This window comes from Canis lupus, chromosome 30, assembly GCF_011100685.1.
Source record: "Canis lupus familiaris isolate Mischka breed German Shepherd chromosome 30, alternate assembly UU_Cfam_GSD_1.0, whole genome shotgun sequence".
In the NCBI taxonomy this organism is placed as follows: domain Eukaryota; kingdom Metazoa; phylum Chordata; class Mammalia; order Carnivora; family Canidae; genus Canis; species Canis lupus.
Window position 1 is genome coordinate 40,581,408 of NC_049251.1, and position 18,796 is coordinate 40,600,203.

Consider the following 18,796-nt stretch of genomic DNA (forward strand, 5'->3'; position numbering starts at 1 on the left):
AGTCATCAGGAAAATGCAAATCTAAACCACAATTATGTATCCACTCACACCAGTCAGAATGACTAGTATCAAAAAGATAAGAAACAAGTGTTGGCTAGGATGTAGAGAAAGGGAACCCTCATGCACTGTTGGTGGGAAGGTTAATTGGTAGCCACTGTGGAAAATAGTATGAGGTTCCTCAAAAAACTAAGAAGAGAATTACCATATGATCTAGTAATTCCACTTCTGGGTGTGTGTGTACACACACACACACACACACACACACACACAGTGGAATAGCATTCAGCTTTAAAAAGGAATGAGATCCTGCCATTTGTTAATAAGGACAGGCCTAGGGTATTATGCTAAGTGAAATAAGAAAAGTGAAAGACAAATACCACACGATTTCGCTTCTATGTGGAACTTAAAAAACAAAACAAATGAACAAACAGCAAAAAAATACAGACAACAGATTCATGGTTGCCAGGCCAATAAGTAGGGGGAAGGTGGTGAGGGGAGTGGGGGGAATAGGTGAAGAGGATTAACAGGTACAAACTTCCAGTTACAAAATAAGTCACAGGGATGGAAAGTACAGCATAGGGAATATGGTTAATACTATTGTGATAACTTTGTATGGTGACAGATGGTAACTACAGTTATCACAGTATGCATTTTATTTCTTTTAAGATTTTATTTATTTGACAGCACAAGCAGGGTCAGAGGGAGAAGCAGACTCCCGACAGAGCAGGGAGCCCAATAGCGGGACTCGATCCCAGGACCCAGGATCACGACCTGAGCCAAAGTCAGACGCTTAACCAACTGAGCCACCCAGGCACCCTGACACAGTATGCACTTTCTGATGCTTAAAACTGGCAAATCACTAGGTTGTACATCCAAAACCAACGATATTATACATCAACTACATCTCAATTTAAATAGATAAACTAAAAACCTTTGCTCTACAAAAGATTTTGTTAGGAAGACAAAATGAAGGTACATACTGGGAGAAATTAAAAACCATCTATTACAACAAAGGACTATTATGTAGACCACACTAAAAAATTTTTTCCAAAATTGAGAAATTGGCAAGAGATGTGGACAGATATTTCACGAAAGAGTCTATGAAGTTGCCAAGTAAACATATGAAAGATACTCAATATTAGGAAATATGCCTTAGGGAAAAGCAGATTAAAACTATAATGAGGTATCACTACCTATCAGAATAGCTAAAATAAAAACAAGTGGCGAAACCAAATGCTGGCAAAGATGTGGAGAAACTAGATCACTTACACATCCCTGGTAAGACTATAAAACGGTAAAGCCACTATGGAAAACAGTTTGACAATTTCTTTAAAAATTCAATATACTACAAGAAGAATATGAGCTAGCCACAGCACTCTTGGACACATACCCTAGAGAAAGCAGAACAGTGTACACAAGCACTCCTAGCAGCTTCATTTTGCAGGAGCCAAACCCTAGAATCAGCCCAGGAGTCCTTCAGGTGGCTGGTTAAACCATGGAATGCTTCTCAGCAATGAAAACGAACAAACTAGTCATATATGTAGATGAATCTCCCGGGAAGTGGGTGAGTAAATACAACTAATCCCTAGAAGTTACAATTCCAAAATAGAGGATTCCATTTATGTAACTACGTTTTTTGAAATGGCAAAATATTAAAAATGCAGGACAGATTAGTGGTTGCCACCAGGGGTTAGAGAAGTGGGCGTATACGAGGGAGGTGAGTGTGGTTTGAAAAGACAAGACAGATTCTTGTGTATTTCGAACTTCAATATCCTTCACTGTGGTGGTGGATACACAAACCTATACAGGCGATCGAGTTATACAGAACTTAATACAAACATACACACAAATGAGATATAAGAAAAACTCAGAAAATCTAAGGTCTATGGATTGTATCAGGGTCTCACCATAATATCACACTATGGTTTTGTGAAATGTTACACTGGCAAAGTGTACAAGGAATCTTTATTATTTCTTATAGCTGTATGTGAATGTACAATTATCTCAAACATTTCAATTTAAAAAAAGCCACAGGAATAGAAGGAAAAGACAAAAGAAAGAAGACCCAGTACCAATTTCTGAAGAACTCCAACATGGAGAAGTTAGGTGAACAAAAGGAGCTACCAGCTAAAGAGACCAAGAGGAAACAGCCAGCAGCCAAGAGAAAAATGTTGCGATGTTACTGAGAAATCAATACTGATTTCTCAGATCATCAAATATGATAAAGCCTGAAAAGGGCCCCCTGAGTTTACCAACATGGAAGTCCCTGTTGGCAACAGTGGGGGGAATATTAACCGCTGATGCCAGACTAGAGAGGCTGAAGAGTAACCAGAAAGTGAAGAGTGTGATTATAGAAACGTCGCTGTGGGAGTACAAATGGGGTGGTCACTTTGGAAAAGAGTCCAGCGTTTCATCAAAAAGTTTAACAGTTACCAGAGGATCTAGTAATTCCACATAGGTGTATATATAAGGAGAAATGAAAATATGCATGCAGATCAGAACATGTGAATGTTCATAGAAGCATTCTTCATGGTAGCCAAAGGCAGAGACAACAAATGTCCATAGATAAAATGTGGGACAGCCATACAACGGAGTATTATTCATCCATAAAGTGGAATTAATAATATATGCTACAGTAGATGAACTTTAAAAACATTTGCTAAGTGAAAGAAGCCAGCCATAGAAGGCTACATTTTGTATGGTCCCACTTATATGAAAGGTGCCAAACAGGAAAATCCTTAGAGACAGAATGGAGATTAGTGGTTGGCAGTGGGTGGGGGGCTGCAGTGGGAATGAGAAATGACTGCTACCGGGTACGGGATTTCTTTCAGGGAGTAATGAAAATGTTTTGAAATAAGACAGTGGTGATGTTTACACAACTCTATGAATATACCAAAAACCACTGAACTGTACACTTTCAAAGGTTGAGTTTTAGCATATGTGAATTGTATCACAACGAAGCAATGAAACTGTTATTTAAAAAATAGTTTGGCTGTGGGGACGCCTGGGTGGCTCAGCCGTCGAGCGTCTGCCTTTGACTCAGGTGTTGATCCTGGAGACCGGGATCAAGTCCCACATCAGGCTCCCTGCATGGAGCCTGCTTCTCCCTCTGCCTGTGTCTGTGCCTCTCTCTGTCTCTGATGAATAAATAAATAACATCTTAAAAAAAATAGTTTGGCTGTGATAAGAAACAGAGGAAGAGGATGATAGCTAGAAGATGGAGGATAAAACATATATAGGACAAAAACAGCTCAATAATCTCATCAGACTCAGTGCTTAAGTGTTAGGCTGAGCCTGAGGTTCCAAGGCTCTGTGTTTTATCAATCCTTCATCAGGCCTTCACCTTTTTTAGTTCTTCTCTCATCAGCCAGTAAGTCCTCCCCATCATGTAACAGTGGACTATGAAGACCAAGTCACTGCGGTTCTGCTTCACATTAGTGCTCACCTTCCATTCATCTTTCCACTTCCACGGTACCAAATTAGGGTGTCTTCACTTTACTCTAAGACAGGGCCATCAGCTTGCTTGCTTGCTTGCTCATTCATTCATTCATTCCATTCATTCATTTTTAGGATTTATTTGTGAGGGAGAGAGAGCAAGCCAGAGAGTGAGAATGAGTGCAAGAGCCTGTGTAAGCAGGGGGAGGGGCAGAGGGAGAGAAGAAGTAGCCTCCATGCAGAATGCAGAGCCCAACACGGGGCTTGACAGGACCCTGAGATCATGACCTGAGTTGAATTCCAGAGTCCAATGATCAACAGAATGAGCCACTCAGATGCCCCAAGACAGGGCCATCAGCTCTTAACTAGCCTTGCATTCTTCTAGGCTTTCTGAACACCATTGTCTTCTTCCATTGTTATATTTCCTTCTAAAACATTCTCTTTCCTGTATTTTCCTGTTCCTGAACCAGCTAATGAGAGAGAAATTCAATACCCTCAGGTCATAGTTTGCTTACCAGGAAAAAAGAAAATGAAAACAAAAAAACAAAAAGCCCTGCACCACTCCACAGTCCTATAAAAACCACATTTTCATGTAACTCTTCCATAGGAGTTCTACCCACCTTGCTGTCTAGTTCAAACTCGTCTGGTCTGGTGTGCTATGAATACATCACATTCTTTCCTAGATATGTGATTATATTTACTTTTTCACCTATGTAGATAATTTTCCTTCAACCTCCACCAGCGAAACTCACTCTTACTTCAATGCCCACCCCTCACCCCCACCCCCAGATCCCACCTGCGGGACACAGTCTTCCCAGATCGCTATACTGGAGGCAACTCCCTTTTTCTTTAACCTCAAAGAACTCAAGTCCACACTTCACATTTGCAAATCAATGAAGTACTTAATGCTTTTAATCTCCTTTTATTTTTTTGACTTTTAATTTTCTTACTTTTAATCTCCTTTTAGTTGTTGGCTTTTGGTGTAATGAAAAAACATTTTACTAGAAGGTTTATTTGGGTAAGCTGACAAGCTGACTTACTATTCAAATCATTCATTTGTATAATGGGATTAATAACACCCAAAAGAAAAAGACAGCAATGAAGAGAAACTATGTAACAGATTTTTAAACTGAAATTGGTATTATTCAACTTCATGTCTTTGTCTCCACAACTAGATGGTAAACTAAAGATCAGAAATACTTAAATTTCTTAGGATTTCTCATGACAAAATATGAAAAATCTATGCTATTCAAGGTTAGATCAGATTTCAAAATGATCTGATAAGAATATTTTTATACATTTATCCTGAATTGACAAAAATTTTTTGAAATCTCTTCCTTAATCATTTATAGCCATCTATATTTTTTATCTAAATGAAATTATTACTATGTCAACAATAGCAATGATCAAAGTAAGGACTGAAGATTTATTTTTTTTTATTTTTTGGACTGAAGATTTTTAGATCTTACACCATAATATGGATTACCTCACAAGGTTGAATTGGTCAATTTACAATTTCACAATTCTCTAATTAGTTTAATTGCTCCTAATTTAAGGACCTGCAGAACATTTAATAACTAACCTAGGTACCAATTCTGATCTTTTCGCCATCTTTCATAAGACTTCTAATAACAAAAAAGCAATACAAGCTTCAATAAAAATGCAAGACAATTTGATTCTACCAAACTGAAACCACCACCTTTGCAAGGAATTAGATGGCCAGGTCCACAGGGCCATGAGATTTTCTGTGATTATTCCAGGTATCAGGCTTGTGAGAATCATTCTCAAATCTTTCTCTAAATCCTCAATCACAATTTATATTTTAAAAACATTTGTTTTTTTTAATGGTAAAATATATAAAAACAGGAGACATAATAAACTCTTACTGATAACATAATAGTTCATAACCAATGGTTCTCAAATGATGGTTCCCAAACTAGCAACATCAGCTTCACCTGAGACCATCTTAGAAATGTAGAATGCAAATTCTCAGCCTTTTCCCACATCCCAGACCTAGTGAATTAGAAGCCTTGGGGTGAAGCCCAGCATTCTAGGCCTCCTAGCATTTAGCTAGCCCTCCAAATGATTCTGATGCACACTATCAAAGAGAATAGTTACTGAAACTTACCCTCCTGAGAGAACAGGTAACACCACTCGAACAAATGGAGGATCAAATGGAAAGTTATCCTAAAAAGCAAATACGCAAATTTAAGTCATTTTAAGAAAATCCTGAACACTGTATTATTTCAAAGACCTTTAAATAGTCTGTAAAGAATGTGTGCATTTATTATCTGATGATGAGGGTCATAAAAGTAAAAATCGCATCAAAACTGAGATGAAGTAAAAACCAAAGCAAATAAAAATGAAGTCAAGGTCAGTGATTTTACCAAATCAGAACAGTGCTTTCAATAGAGTCATGAAAAATATGAAGGGGCTCCACTTGCAATAGAACTATATAAAGGAACCCTTCCAATCATGATAGACTAGGTAACTTAGATCAATCCTCCAGTCGAGAACTAGAAGAGGTGGACAAAATATGACAATTACAGAGCCAAGATCTGGAAGAAAAAGGGAGCCCTAGAGAGTGGGTCCTTTCTTCCCTCCACCCCACTCCCACTTTGGGTTTTCTTTCAATTATAGAAGAGGAAGACAAGCAGTCAAGATCAGTATAACTCAGACTCACACTCACAAGGCTGGGGAGGTAGATATTGGAGCTGGGGTTGGCCAAGGAGAGGCCTAGACAAGTCTCCCACACCTTAAGGTCAGGATCCTGAAGGACAAGTGATAAATTGCCCTAACTGACAAGCACCGAAGTCCAGCTTTACATCACCTAATCCCTGACCCGATTCAGTGATCCTTGGTTGCTAGTGCCCAAGTGGGGCAAATGTAAACCCTTTCTGGAGAAGAATACCATCCAAGGCTTCAAATTAGCTAATTTTTCACTTGTAATGTCTATTATTAAAAATAGCCCATTACACAAGACTTAAAGACAAGCATGTCCAGGAAGTGAGAAGCAAATTACACAAAACCTGTAAGAGAGCAAGATTAAATAGAACCATCAGACATAGCTTTTAAAATAACTATGTTGAATATGTACAAGCAAAGAAAAGACAAGATTGAAAACCTTGGCAAAGGACTAAAATAACAAAAATGAATTACATAGAAATTCTGAAACTTAACAGATGAATTTAGCCACAAGTAGAGACTCAGTGAAAGAGAAATTCAGTACACAGGCCAGAAAACATACAAAATGAAGCCGAGAGAGAGAAAAAGGTAGAAAATACAGAAAATAACAAGACACAGGTGAATGTATTGAATAGGCTTATTTTATGTAGAGTCCTAGAAGGAGAGGAGAGAACGGGACTGATGCAGTATTTGGAGAGAATGTCTGAGTATTTTCCAAAACAGAAAGACTTCACAAGATTTAAGTGCTATGAGTATTCTGACAAATAGATTTCTACTGCAAGGGAGAACCTACCCACACAAGATGCCAACTTAATGGCAATTATTACAATCTACTTCCAAATAAATTGTAGATAAAAGGTGAGCTACTTAGCAGATGTAATGAAAGACACAGATGCAAAGCTTGGTAAATAAAGTGCAATGTCATTTAATCTATTTTTTAGATCTTTACGTATTGATCCAAAATGATAAACTGTTTTTAATTGACTATATGACTGAGAGAACTACCTTCATTTTAAGTAATTCTTCAGAGTAACTCCTCCACATCAAGACCGAGGGACTCTGTTCCATAAACTACACCCGGGAACTCAGTAATCAATATTTTACAGAAATAAGAGTTCCTTAAAGGGTTATTGTGGGGAGGATGGGGATGACTGTGAACATAGAAATTTGAGTTATCTTGGCATACTAACTCCAAAACTGAGGATCTTTAGGTTCACAAGGATCATGAGGTTTCCAGTTCAATACCTTGGGCTTTCAAGATACTTTTAATGATGAGGAACATTCTACTCTTGAAAGATTGGCACCAGATGGCTCTACATAGTTATCACTTCCCTATACTCAGTTGAAAAGCATCTCTTTAAAGTCTGACTTACTAGTTTTAATGTCATGCTTTGTGTTAATCAAAAACCGAGACAAAAGCTTCCACATAACTATTCCTTTAAATAGTTGAAGACAAGCTCTCATGATCCCTATGTTCTTCTCTCCAAACCTACAGTTTAACCACCTATCTTAGGACATGGAAATAGCTTTCAAATCCTTGCCCCTATTCTCTAAATGAACCTATATTTGTCTGGATAACCCCTTCCCAAAATACCACCTCAGAATTCAGCTCAGTAGTTCACATACGGCTTGAAAAACCAGACCACCACCTCTTTAAAAAACACAGCATAACACATTAGCCTAGCTGCAGACGAATCTAGTAGGTCCACAATCCCCAAACTTGTGTTATATTTTATCTCAAGCTCCATTCTCTTATTACTTATGACTTTCAAGTTGTCACCATGGACATCTGAGGCCACAAACACTGTTGATGCTCCTTCCTGTAAATCCTTCTTTCTGAGTCATACCTCCAAAATCTGTGAATCCTGATACTTAATAACTCAGTAGTTCAGTTTGCAACGGTCACTTAGTTCAGAGCAATCATATTATTCCTAGTCCTTTTAACAAATACTCCAGCCCTAGCAAACTGGCAGGGAGTCATGGTCCAGAAAGACAAATACAGAATTTCAGCTATTTACCTTCCAGATCGTCCCCTCCCTGAAGTTCTATCTAGATTATGAAAATACCATGAAAACATTAAGTGCAGCCACAAGTCTTTCAGTTGCCTGGTCAACATTTTATATTTCCTTAAAGAGATCTCTTGAGAAAGAAGTGAGAGGGCAGGGACATACAGGGGGCTTTCAAAGGTCCTGATGAAAAACAAAAGGACAATTTTTTTTTAACACAATTTATATCAGTTTCAGGTGTAAGGTTCTTTTTTTTTAAAAAAAAAAAAAGATTTTATTTGTTTATTCATGAGAGACAGAGACACAGAGAGAGGCAGAGACACAGGCAGAGGGAGACGCAGGCTCCATTCAGAGAGCCCGACGTGGGACTCGATCCCAGGACCTAGGGATCACGACCTGGGCTGAAGGAAGATGCTCAACTGCTGAGCCACCCAGGGATCCCTCAGGTGTAAGGTTCTATTTCTTAACCTTGGTATTGGACATGTGGGAATATGATTTAATAGATTGTTCACGTTAAAATATTCTGCACAAATACACACACACACACACTCTTTCTAAAAAGCTACTGTCCTGGTTTATTTTTTCAACATACGAATCAATAAAAATGCAGTCATTAGCAACTTCAGTAAATATATACCAGACTCACTCTGGGAATACCTATACTCAGTTGAAAAGCATCTCAACTGACAACCACAAGAGTTTCTATAATAACAAAACTGAGGGAAAATACAGACATTTGACATTTGGGTAAATTGAAGAAAGTTGAATCATAAATGAAGATATATCCCCAGACAAAAATATATACATGCAAAAGATGCTTCCAGAAAATTATTTTTTTTGCAAGTATAAAGTACCCTTTCATGTCTTTGCTTTCTTCCTTCAAAACCCTTCATACTGGGGATCCCTGGATGGCTCAGTGGTTTAGCGCCTGCCTTTGGCCCAGGGCTTGATCCTGAAGTCCCAGGATCAAGTCCCACATCAAGGCTCCCTGCGTGGAGTCCGCTTCACCCTCTGCCTGTGTCTCTGCTTCTCTCTCTCTCTCTCTCTAATGAATAAATAAAATCTTTTTAAAAAATGTTTAAAAAAAAAAAAAAAAAACCTCATACCCGTCTATTCTCACCTATTCCTACCACCATCATCCTTCATTCCTTCTTGCCCAGATTAAAATCAAAGCCCCAACTAGTCTCCCAGAAATCTACTCTATCTTATCCAAACCCTATTCGGATACTGAAGACCTAATAATTGTTTTAAAAAGTAATAATAAAAAGCCTAACAGATCAATCATGCCCCTACCTAAAAACCTCTAGTAAGTCTTTACTGTAAAGGCTAAGATCCCAGGTTCTTCATCATGGTCTCCAAAGCTCTACGGCCTTCATCACAGATTTCTCCCCTAGGAAGAATACAGGCTCTTGAAGAACGTGAATTATATGTAGATGCCTCATATCCTCAAGCCTTCCACAGCCCCTAATGCACTGAAGTCTACCTAACTGAAATGGAAAAAATATACATCTCTCTAAGACAATTGTTACATAAATGTTTTCTTCCCAATTTAAAAGAACACCGGAAGAAGAAGCTCCATAGAATTCAAATATATAACTCCTTAGAATCAGTTCCTAATTTTTTTGAAACAAAGATTTAAAATAGACTACATTTATCCATATTTCGTATTAAATCACTACATTTTATCTAAATTTCATTGCTATTTTTCAACCTTTATTAACATTAAAAATATTAAATATAACCTATAAATTCAAAAGTACATAACATATAAAGGTACACCATTATATATTATCAAATATGCATCCATGTAATCAGCATCCTAGAGAAAACAGGCCAGAGCCAGTATCCAAGAAATCCCCAGATATTCCTTTCAGCTCATAACTCCCTCCCTCTCACCTCGTAGTACTCCCTATCCTCAACTGTATGGTAATCACATCTTTGCTTTCCTTGAAAGTAACTACCCAAGTTTGAATCCATAAATCTGTGTTTCTCAGGCTTTTCATTTTTGCTCCACTAAGGCTTTTTAGAAAAAAATTTTATTCTATCCCCCAACACAGATATACATACTGTGTTGTTTATTGTATTGTATTGTATTGTGTCCCCTTATAAGGCCACCAACTATTATAATATCTAAGATTTTTTTCACTCCACAGGCCAGTTTTCACCCCAATGGTGGGGATATTGTCTCTATTGAGAATGCATGCCCTGAACAATATAATTTAGTTTTACCTATTTTTGAGCTCTATATACATGAAATTGTACAAAACATGCTTTGGGATCTGGTTTCTTTTGCTCACCACTGTGTTTAAGATTCACGCACCTTTCTGCATATAGCTCTATTTCCTTTTATATGAATATCACAGTTTTCCATTCTACTGTAACAGACACACTTGGGTTATTTTCTGTTTGGAATTATTATAAACAACACTGCTCTGAACAGTGTTGTATGGGTCTCTTGGGGTACCTAAGTACTCATTTCCAGCACAGTATACACTCTGAGAATTCCTGAACCACAGGGAATGAATACCTTCTACTTTACCAAGTAATATCAAATTGTTTTCCAAAGCAATTCTAAAAATATACATTCCCATTAGAAGCATATGGAGTCTCCTTAACATTTTCTTACCTTAAAAGAGAAATTAAGCAAAATATATTCTATGCCTTCTTTTTCTTTTAAGATCTGAAGATCACTGTGCAAAGGACTGTCAGGATCAACCCTAGGAATCACAAAAGCAATTCAAATGAAAAACCAAGAGAGGTTTCTTACTAACCACAAAAATGAACCAGTTCAAGAGCTAACAGAGCCCCTGGGTAAGTTTCAAACATAAAACTGCTGTATATGGTCCCTGGAAAAATAAATCACAATAGCCTCTGACTCCTTGGGATTCAATGTCCAAGAAGATCACTGTATTTTTAAATCCATGCCCATGAGGGGATTCAAAGTTAGCAGTCATTCTAAAGGAAAATCATAGTACATAAATTTTCTCCAGAACTCAAAAAATTATTTTGCTCTTCTAAAACTGTATTATAAGCCAAGGGGCTCAAGGAGCGAAATTTATCACGGACAGGACCAGAAAAAGGAAATCATTAACAAAAATCTAAAAATCTGTCTACAACTGTTCTACATATGCAGGTCGTACTCAAATTCTTTATTCCAAAAGTAAACTGATTATCATGGTCAATTAGGTTATTAAACACACTTGTTTCTACAGTTCCCAATTATCTCACTAACTCCATAAAACATTTTATCCCACAGCGGGTCCTCCCTTTTTCTCCTTCCTCTTGCTGACTTTACTTACTTTAGCCTAAGATACAGTTGATTTTAATAACCTGAGAAGTATTTCTATAGAAACACAGTTCTAAGTAGAAACCATATCATAGAGGCATCAAATCAGGGGGAAAAAGATTTCCACTGTGATAGTCCATCATTACGAAGATTAGGTTAGCAATAGAAGAGTCACTTACTTCTGTAGTTTAACATGCCAGTCATATAAACTGTCATTTATGAGTTCCACTGAATAAATCCCTGTAAAGATACAGAACATGTATTTGTTTTTTTTTTGTTATTGTTTTGTTTTTTTAAGGGAGATAGGTGCAGGGAGGGGCAGAGGGAGAGAGAATCCCAAACTGGCCTGGAGCCTGATGTGGGGCTCAATCCTGTGATCAAGACCTGAGCACAAATCAGGTATCAAATGTTTAACCAACTGAGCTACCTAGGTGCCCCCTAGGTTACTCTTTATTTGATCTTTTTAATTATTACTTCAGTGTAAATGAACACATTAGATAACCATAAAATCTAGATATTTTGCTGTTAAAACACAGAACAACTAAGCTATATTGTAAATATTCTGCTATTGGACCTGAGTAGCTTAGGCTCTTAACAGATAATTAAAGCCATCAATGAAAAGGCTTCTTTAATGAGTTGAGAAACTGTTAACCACTAATTGTGAGTGGGAAGAAAAAAATTATGCAAAATCAAATGTACTTTAAGACTCTTCTATATACATGTAAGTATTTCTATAAAAATGGAATCCCTCTACGTAGTTTTATAATCTTTCTTCAACTTTCCAGTGCATCTTTTCAACTTAGTATATAAGGAGTCTATTGTAAATTTTTTTAATGACTCTATGGACATTTATTTTATGGATATACCACAATTTAACGAATTCCATGTAGTATCTGATTATTAATTTTTAATGTTTTACTACAATGCTATACAAATAATTATTTAACATTTAAAAGTAAACCCATAGGTAAGTACTTAACTGTATTTGATTGGGTTTCTACAGATAAACTTTTAGATTTCTTACAAGAAAAACAGGATGCCAAAACTTCTAATAACTCACACACAAGGATGGTTTACCTAAACACCCTAAAGCAGAATTTTTTTTACTTGTTTTTTATTTTTAGTGAGCTCTAATGATTTAGATTTGATGACTCTGAGAATTATTGAATGGATAACAAAGCTACCTTCAAACATATTAAAGTTAAACTCTTTCCCTTATTCAATACAGTTAGAATCTCTGTGACAATAAAAAGGAACTTTACTTCAATTAGAGGTTCCACAATATTTAAGTCACAATGGGTAAGAAAGAACAAACTATGAAATTAACTTAACCCACCTATTTTTAAAGTTATATCATAAATACACAATAAAAGCTGATTATTTTTTTAAAAAAGGGGAAAAATCAACTCAGCAACAGTTCTTTGTTCATACAATAATATATGTATCTTAATTACCTTCTAAAGCAGATATCACTTATATCTTTCCCAGAAGCTAAAAATCATGAGTTAATCCCCATCAGCAAGAAGACAAAAAAGTTATAACCATTTTCAAAAATCCAAAGACCAAGTAAACTCATCCTACGTTACCTTCCACATCTTTTGCTAACTTGATTAAATCTACATTTTACATTCCTAAAATAAAGTTAACAACCATTTCTGTTTCTATCTACTTATAAGAACTGAAGTATTACTCTCTCTGAAAATTAAAAACAGCATTAAGGAGAGGAGAGATCCAGAGGTCCTTACCTGCTTTATAACTCTGTGATCGGTATATGTCCCTGAGCTCTTTCATAAGTCTATCTGAAGCTTGCACAGACCCAGACACTGCACCCTGCAACATAAAAACTGCTGTTTACCAGGATCTATGGAGTCAAATAACTGAAGATTTCAGGTATAGAAATCTGAAATGAAGGTTTACAATGAGATTATAAGAACAGATCACAATTAGACATTTAAAAAAAAATCAAAGAAGTTTAATTGACGATTATGAAGTTTAAATAGGAATATAAAATGGGGGACAAGTCTGGCTCATTTGCTCTTTGTTAACATCTGAAAAACAAAAAAATGTCTAACCACAAGTCTAGATCACCATGGCTCCTGCAATAGCCTAGAACTTAGTATTAACCTATTTCAAACTCCACTGATTTTTTAAAATATTTTTTTCTCTTTAGGATTTATTTTTTTAGAGCATTTTTAGGTTCACAGAAAAATTGAGACAAAGTACAGAGACTTCCCATATAACTGCTCCCACCACACACAGCCCCCCTCATTATCAATATCCCTCACCAGAAGGCATATTTCGTAAACTGAAGGGTCTACACTGACACATCATTACTAGCGAAATCCATTATTTACTTTAAGGCTCACCTTTGGTGCTGCACACTCTATGGGTTTGGAAAATGCATAACGACACATATGCACCATTATAGTAGCATACAGAGTATTTTCATTGCCCTAAACATCCTCTGTGCTCTGTTTATCCCTCCACCCCAAGTCTGGCAAGCACTGATCTTTTTGTTGTCTCCAGGGTTTTGCCTTTTCCAGAATGTCATTTTGTTGGAAACATACAGTTTCCAATACAATGAGTTTTCAGCTCATTTCTTTTTTTTTTTTTTTATCAGGGAGTAACATTCTATATTGTTGGAAAAGACCACAGTTTATCCATTCACCTACTGATGGATACTCTGGTTCCTTTCAAGTCTTCCCAATTATGAATAAAGTTGCTATAAGCATCTGTATGCAGGTTTTTGTCTGGATATAAGTCTTCCAACTCATTTTGGTAAATACCAAAGAGTGCAACTGCTGGAATACGTGGTAAAAACTGTTCAGTTTTGTAAGAATCTGCCAGGATTCTTCAAAGTGGCTGTACCATTTTGCATTCCCATCAGCAACGAGTGAGAGTGCCTATTGCTTCACATCCTCACCTGTCTTTGGTGTTGTCAGTGTTCCTGATTTGAACCATTCTTTTTTAAATTGTTTTAAAGATTTTACTTATTTATTCATGAGAGAGAGAGAGAGAAGCAGGCTCCATGCAGGGAGCCAGATGTGGGACTCGATCCCAGGGCTCCAGGATCACGCCCTGGGCTGAAGTTGGCGCTAAACCGCTGAGCCACCCGGGCTGCCCCAATTTTTTTTTTTGGGGGGGGGGCTATTCTTATAGTTATGTAGTGTCACCATCAATTTTGAAAATACTAGAAAACCCTTACCATTTTACACTATCAACTAAAACAGTTTCATTAGTCAAACTATAGGCAAGAATGCAATAATGAATGCCTACTTTACATATTAAGAAACTGAGAAAAAGGGGATCCCTGGGTGGCTCAGCGGTTTCGCGCCTGCCTTTGGCCCAGGGCGCGATCCTGGAGTTCCTGGATCGAGTCCCGTGTCGGGCTCCCGGCATGGGGCCTGCTTCTCCCTCTGCCTGTGTCTCTGCCTCTCTCTCTCTCCCTCTCTATGTCTATCATAAATAAATAAAAATAAATCTTTAAAAAAAAAGAAACTGAGAAAAATAATGCAAGTTGCACTTGTATGCAACTAGTTTCAGTTCTTTTCCATGTTGGGATTTCTTTAAAAATGAAAATGTACCAATATCTTATTCTAAGACTAAATATGAATGCCACGGGCAGCCTGATGGCTCAGCAGTTTAGCGCCACCTTCAGCCCAGGGCGGGATCCTGGAGACCTGGGATCGAGTTCCACGTCAGGCTCCCTGAATGGAGCCTGCTTCTCCCTCTGCCTGTGTCTCTCTCTTTTTCTCTCATGAATAAATAAATAAAATCTTAATAAAAAAATAAATATGAATGCAACTATTTCTCATAAAACAAAAACATTTAGAATTCCTTAATTAAAAAAGATCGGATCATGTAAAATTTAAAATGTTAATGTCCACACTATACTTTGGGAGATGGGTGGCAATCAGATTCACAAAGCTTTTACTTCTACCTTTGTGACCTTGAATACATTACTTAACTGGTTTAAACCCTAGTTTCACACCTATGAATAAGAACAATATTTTATAAAGTGGCTACAAAGGTTAAATCGGAAGGTAGAGTACCTAGCTTAGTGTCTCTCTTGCAAAAATATTCAATAATTCGTAGTCATTTTGACTATAATATACAAACTGAAAGCAATCACGACAGAAAGTAAATCATTAATTTAAATGCTACAAGGATTTTTTTAGGTAATCAAGATAAGTAGAGCTAAATTACTCTCTAAAAAGAGAAAAAAAGATTTGCCGATTAAATTAATACAGTAAGACAGAAGGAGAGAGATTAATCTATCTCCTTACAACATCTAGCATCTCCCTACATAGTAATTGAATCCTGGCTTCTGAGAACCTGTGTCTAAAGCAAAGGTCCTCAGATGTCATGGGTTGGATAAACAGCTCTAATGGAAGGCAGTAAGTAAGTCGGAAGTGTTGAGGCAAATAGCCGGACTTGTACACGTTTCCCTACTTTGGGCATTTTATATGCATCGTTCTCATTTATTCTTCTCAGCAATCAACCAAAAAGTATGTATTATCCATATTTTAGAGTTGAGGAAACTGAGTTGTGTCTATTACCAGACTCACTGTTCATTTCACGCCCCATTCCACTTCACATAAAAGAGATGTTAAGTCAAAGAAAAAAATACTTCTGGCTTCGTTAGAGCACAAGAGATCGGAGGGCAGCTTGGTGGGGAAGAGTTTAAACTGTACTTTGTAGAAGACACTGAATCTAAATACACAGATCTCACAGAAGGGTAAGCATAAAATAGGCTGGAAAGGAGCCATAACAATGAGTAGCAGGTTAATTCCAGCACGTAAAAAGCACAGGAGCATGGAAGAAAGATACCAACAGATGAGAAACTTCAACAACAACAAAAACCCATCAGGTAAACAAAACATGGCTGAGTGTACAACAGAGGAGAAAGTGGAGAGGGCAGCTTAGACTGCTATCCTAATGAACTGCCCAGTTTTATATTAATTATTACCTATAATTACTCAATCCCCAAAGTCCAGGTTCTAGATATTTGCACATACTTACATTGAGATGGTCTTGCCTTTGAGTCTTCCTAATTTTCTCTAGTATTGCCAAGTTTTCCTTTTCAATTCCTTCATCCTCTGACTTTTTTCCACTAATAGGCTCTTCTTCCTTCATCTCATAGTGATCCAAGTCTTCTATGTCCTACAAGAAAGCTATTAGTTTGTTGAAGCTTATGCCAAAAGTTCAATTATTCTTGATTTAATAGGAAACAGAAAAGAGAATGGGGAAGAGAAAAAAGCATTCACATTCAGTTCAGCTTCCCTCCTTCTGTACCTCACATTTTGTTTAAGAGCTAGAATCTGAGTAAAGCATATTTAATAGATTTGTTAAGCTATAATTACCAAAAAAAAAAAAAAAAAACTCCTATTGAGAGGAACTTTGAAACCGTTTAAGCATTAGATATCAAGGAGCTTATTTATATCTTGTTCCAGTAACTTGACTTCTAGAAATCTATTGTAAGGAACTAATTTAAAATGTGAACAGAGACTCAAGCATAAAGATGCCTATTTAAACTTTATAGCCACAACCTCCCCCCTCCCCCAAACTGCATGTGCAAAAAAAAAAAAAAAAAAAAAATCAGAGCAGGGAGGCACACTTGGGTGGCTCAGTTGGCTAAGCATCCAACTCTTGGTTTCAGCTCAGGTCATGATTTCAGGGTCGTGAGATGGAGCCCAGGGACAGGCTCTCCACTCAGTGAGGAGATTCCTTGCCTCTCCCTTCCCTATCTGCCTCTTCCTCCCACTTGCACTTGTAGTCACTCTTTCTCTCTCAAATAAATAAAAATCTTAAAAAAATCCAGAGCAGGTAACTCAATTCCATGGAATATTAGAAGACCATTAAAATGCCAACATAAGCATAATTGTTTCTTCTGTATCAACAATGAAATAAAAGAGTGGTGAGGGCAGCAGGATGCCAATCCCTTCTGTCGGGGGGGTGGCGAGGTGAGTGGATGAGGCTGGCCACTGTGGGCACCAGGTTCTGTGCTCAGCTGGCTCCCACCTGCTGCTTCTGGCTGCTGCCTAGACGTGAGGCAGAGCAGCTGCCCCAACTCACACCTGAGAACCCGTCAGGGGAGGATCCCACACAGCCCTGGGGTGAGCTGGGGGACTGGGCACCCCTAGACGACCGCAGGGCCTGTACTAGTTAGAGCTGCGCTGTCCAACGGGGCAGACCCTCGCCTCTTGCAGTTGCTGAGCACTTGGGATGCGGCGCGTCTGAACTCCGATGTGCTGTAAGTGCACAGTCCATACTCAATTCGGTAGACTTAGTGAGAAAAGATATAAAGAGCTCGTTTCTTTGTTTTATATCAATTACACGTTGAAATGATAATAATTTGAATATATTAGGTTAAATAAAATATATTAAATGGAAAAAATAATGCAATGAAAAACAAAATACAAAACTGAATATAATCTCAATCACACTAAAATAAGCACAGAAAAGAAAAGAGACTAGAAGGACATATAGTGAAATAATAACAATTAAACGCTAGAGACATTTAGTGCTCTTCCTTCTTTTCTCAGTTTTCTATACTGAGCACCTACTGATTCTTATAATTAGGAGAAAAGTCAGAAGAGGAATTTGAATAATAGCCCTTGGCTGACATCTTTAATTACTACATCAGTCTCCTTCCTCCTTTCTTGTATCATCTACTCTTAAAGAAATCTATGCAGAACTTTTAAAATTCTAACCTTTTTCTATTACTTTTTTTTAAGATTTTATTTATTTATTCATGAGACACACACACACACACACACACACACACAGAGAGAGAGAGAGAGACAGAGAGACAGAGACAGAGAGACAGAGACACAGGCAGAGGGAGGAGCCGGCTCCATGCAGAGAGCCTGACGTGGGACTCGATCCTGGGACTCCAGGATCAAGCCCTGGGCCAAAGGCAGGCGCTAAACCGCTGAGCCACCCAGGGATCCCCTTTTTCTATTATCTTCTCTTTACTTCAGCCATCAAAATCTCTAAAGGAATAGAGTCCATACTTACTATCTCCTTTTTTTTTTTTTTTTTTTAAGGAAACTAAATTCGCTGTGATCTATAGATCTCTGTAGACCAGTTTAAAAACCACTTCCATCCAGACCCAATGGTCTTAGACTCCCTCATCTCTTCCACCCTTACTACAATTTTTTCGTATTCAGACCCTGTCCATGACTCTGTGTTTCACGGAGCTCCCTCCCCTGATTTGTACCCTTTAGCCCCAATGTTCTATCCCACACTTATTTTCTTCAGTTCTCACAAATGCCCTTAGTCTAAATCTCCTACTCCTATATCTTCAAACTCAGCCACATTCCTACTCCTAAATCTCCACTTGAGCATTAATGATGAATTCTGTTCTGTGCAGATTATCTCT

At 37.6% G+C, this 18,796-nt stretch overlaps 1 protein-coding gene across 3 annotated transcripts in view; it reads right to left on the minus strand.

Annotated features, from left to right (window-relative positions):
- Positions 1–18,796, minus strand: part of UBE2Q2 (ubiquitin conjugating enzyme E2 Q2) — a 58,673-nt gene that overhangs the window by 15,594 nt on the left and 24,283 nt on the right. For 2 of the 3 annotated variants that reach the window (XM_038581090.1, XM_038581091.1), the window contains 5 exons: positions 16,435–16,575; positions 13,158–13,242; positions 11,592–11,652; positions 10,753–10,843; positions 5,564–5,622 (listed from right to left, as the gene is read on the minus strand). In XM_038581090.1, the coding sequence (XP_038437018.1) occupies positions 5,564–5,622; positions 10,753–10,843; positions 11,592–11,652; positions 13,158–13,242; positions 16,435–16,575 (437 nt within the window). The remainder of the gene's footprint in view (positions 1–5,563; positions 5,623–10,752; positions 10,844–11,591; positions 11,653–13,157; positions 13,243–16,434; positions 16,576–18,796) is intronic. The other variant, XR_005381903.1, reaches the window with a different exon arrangement.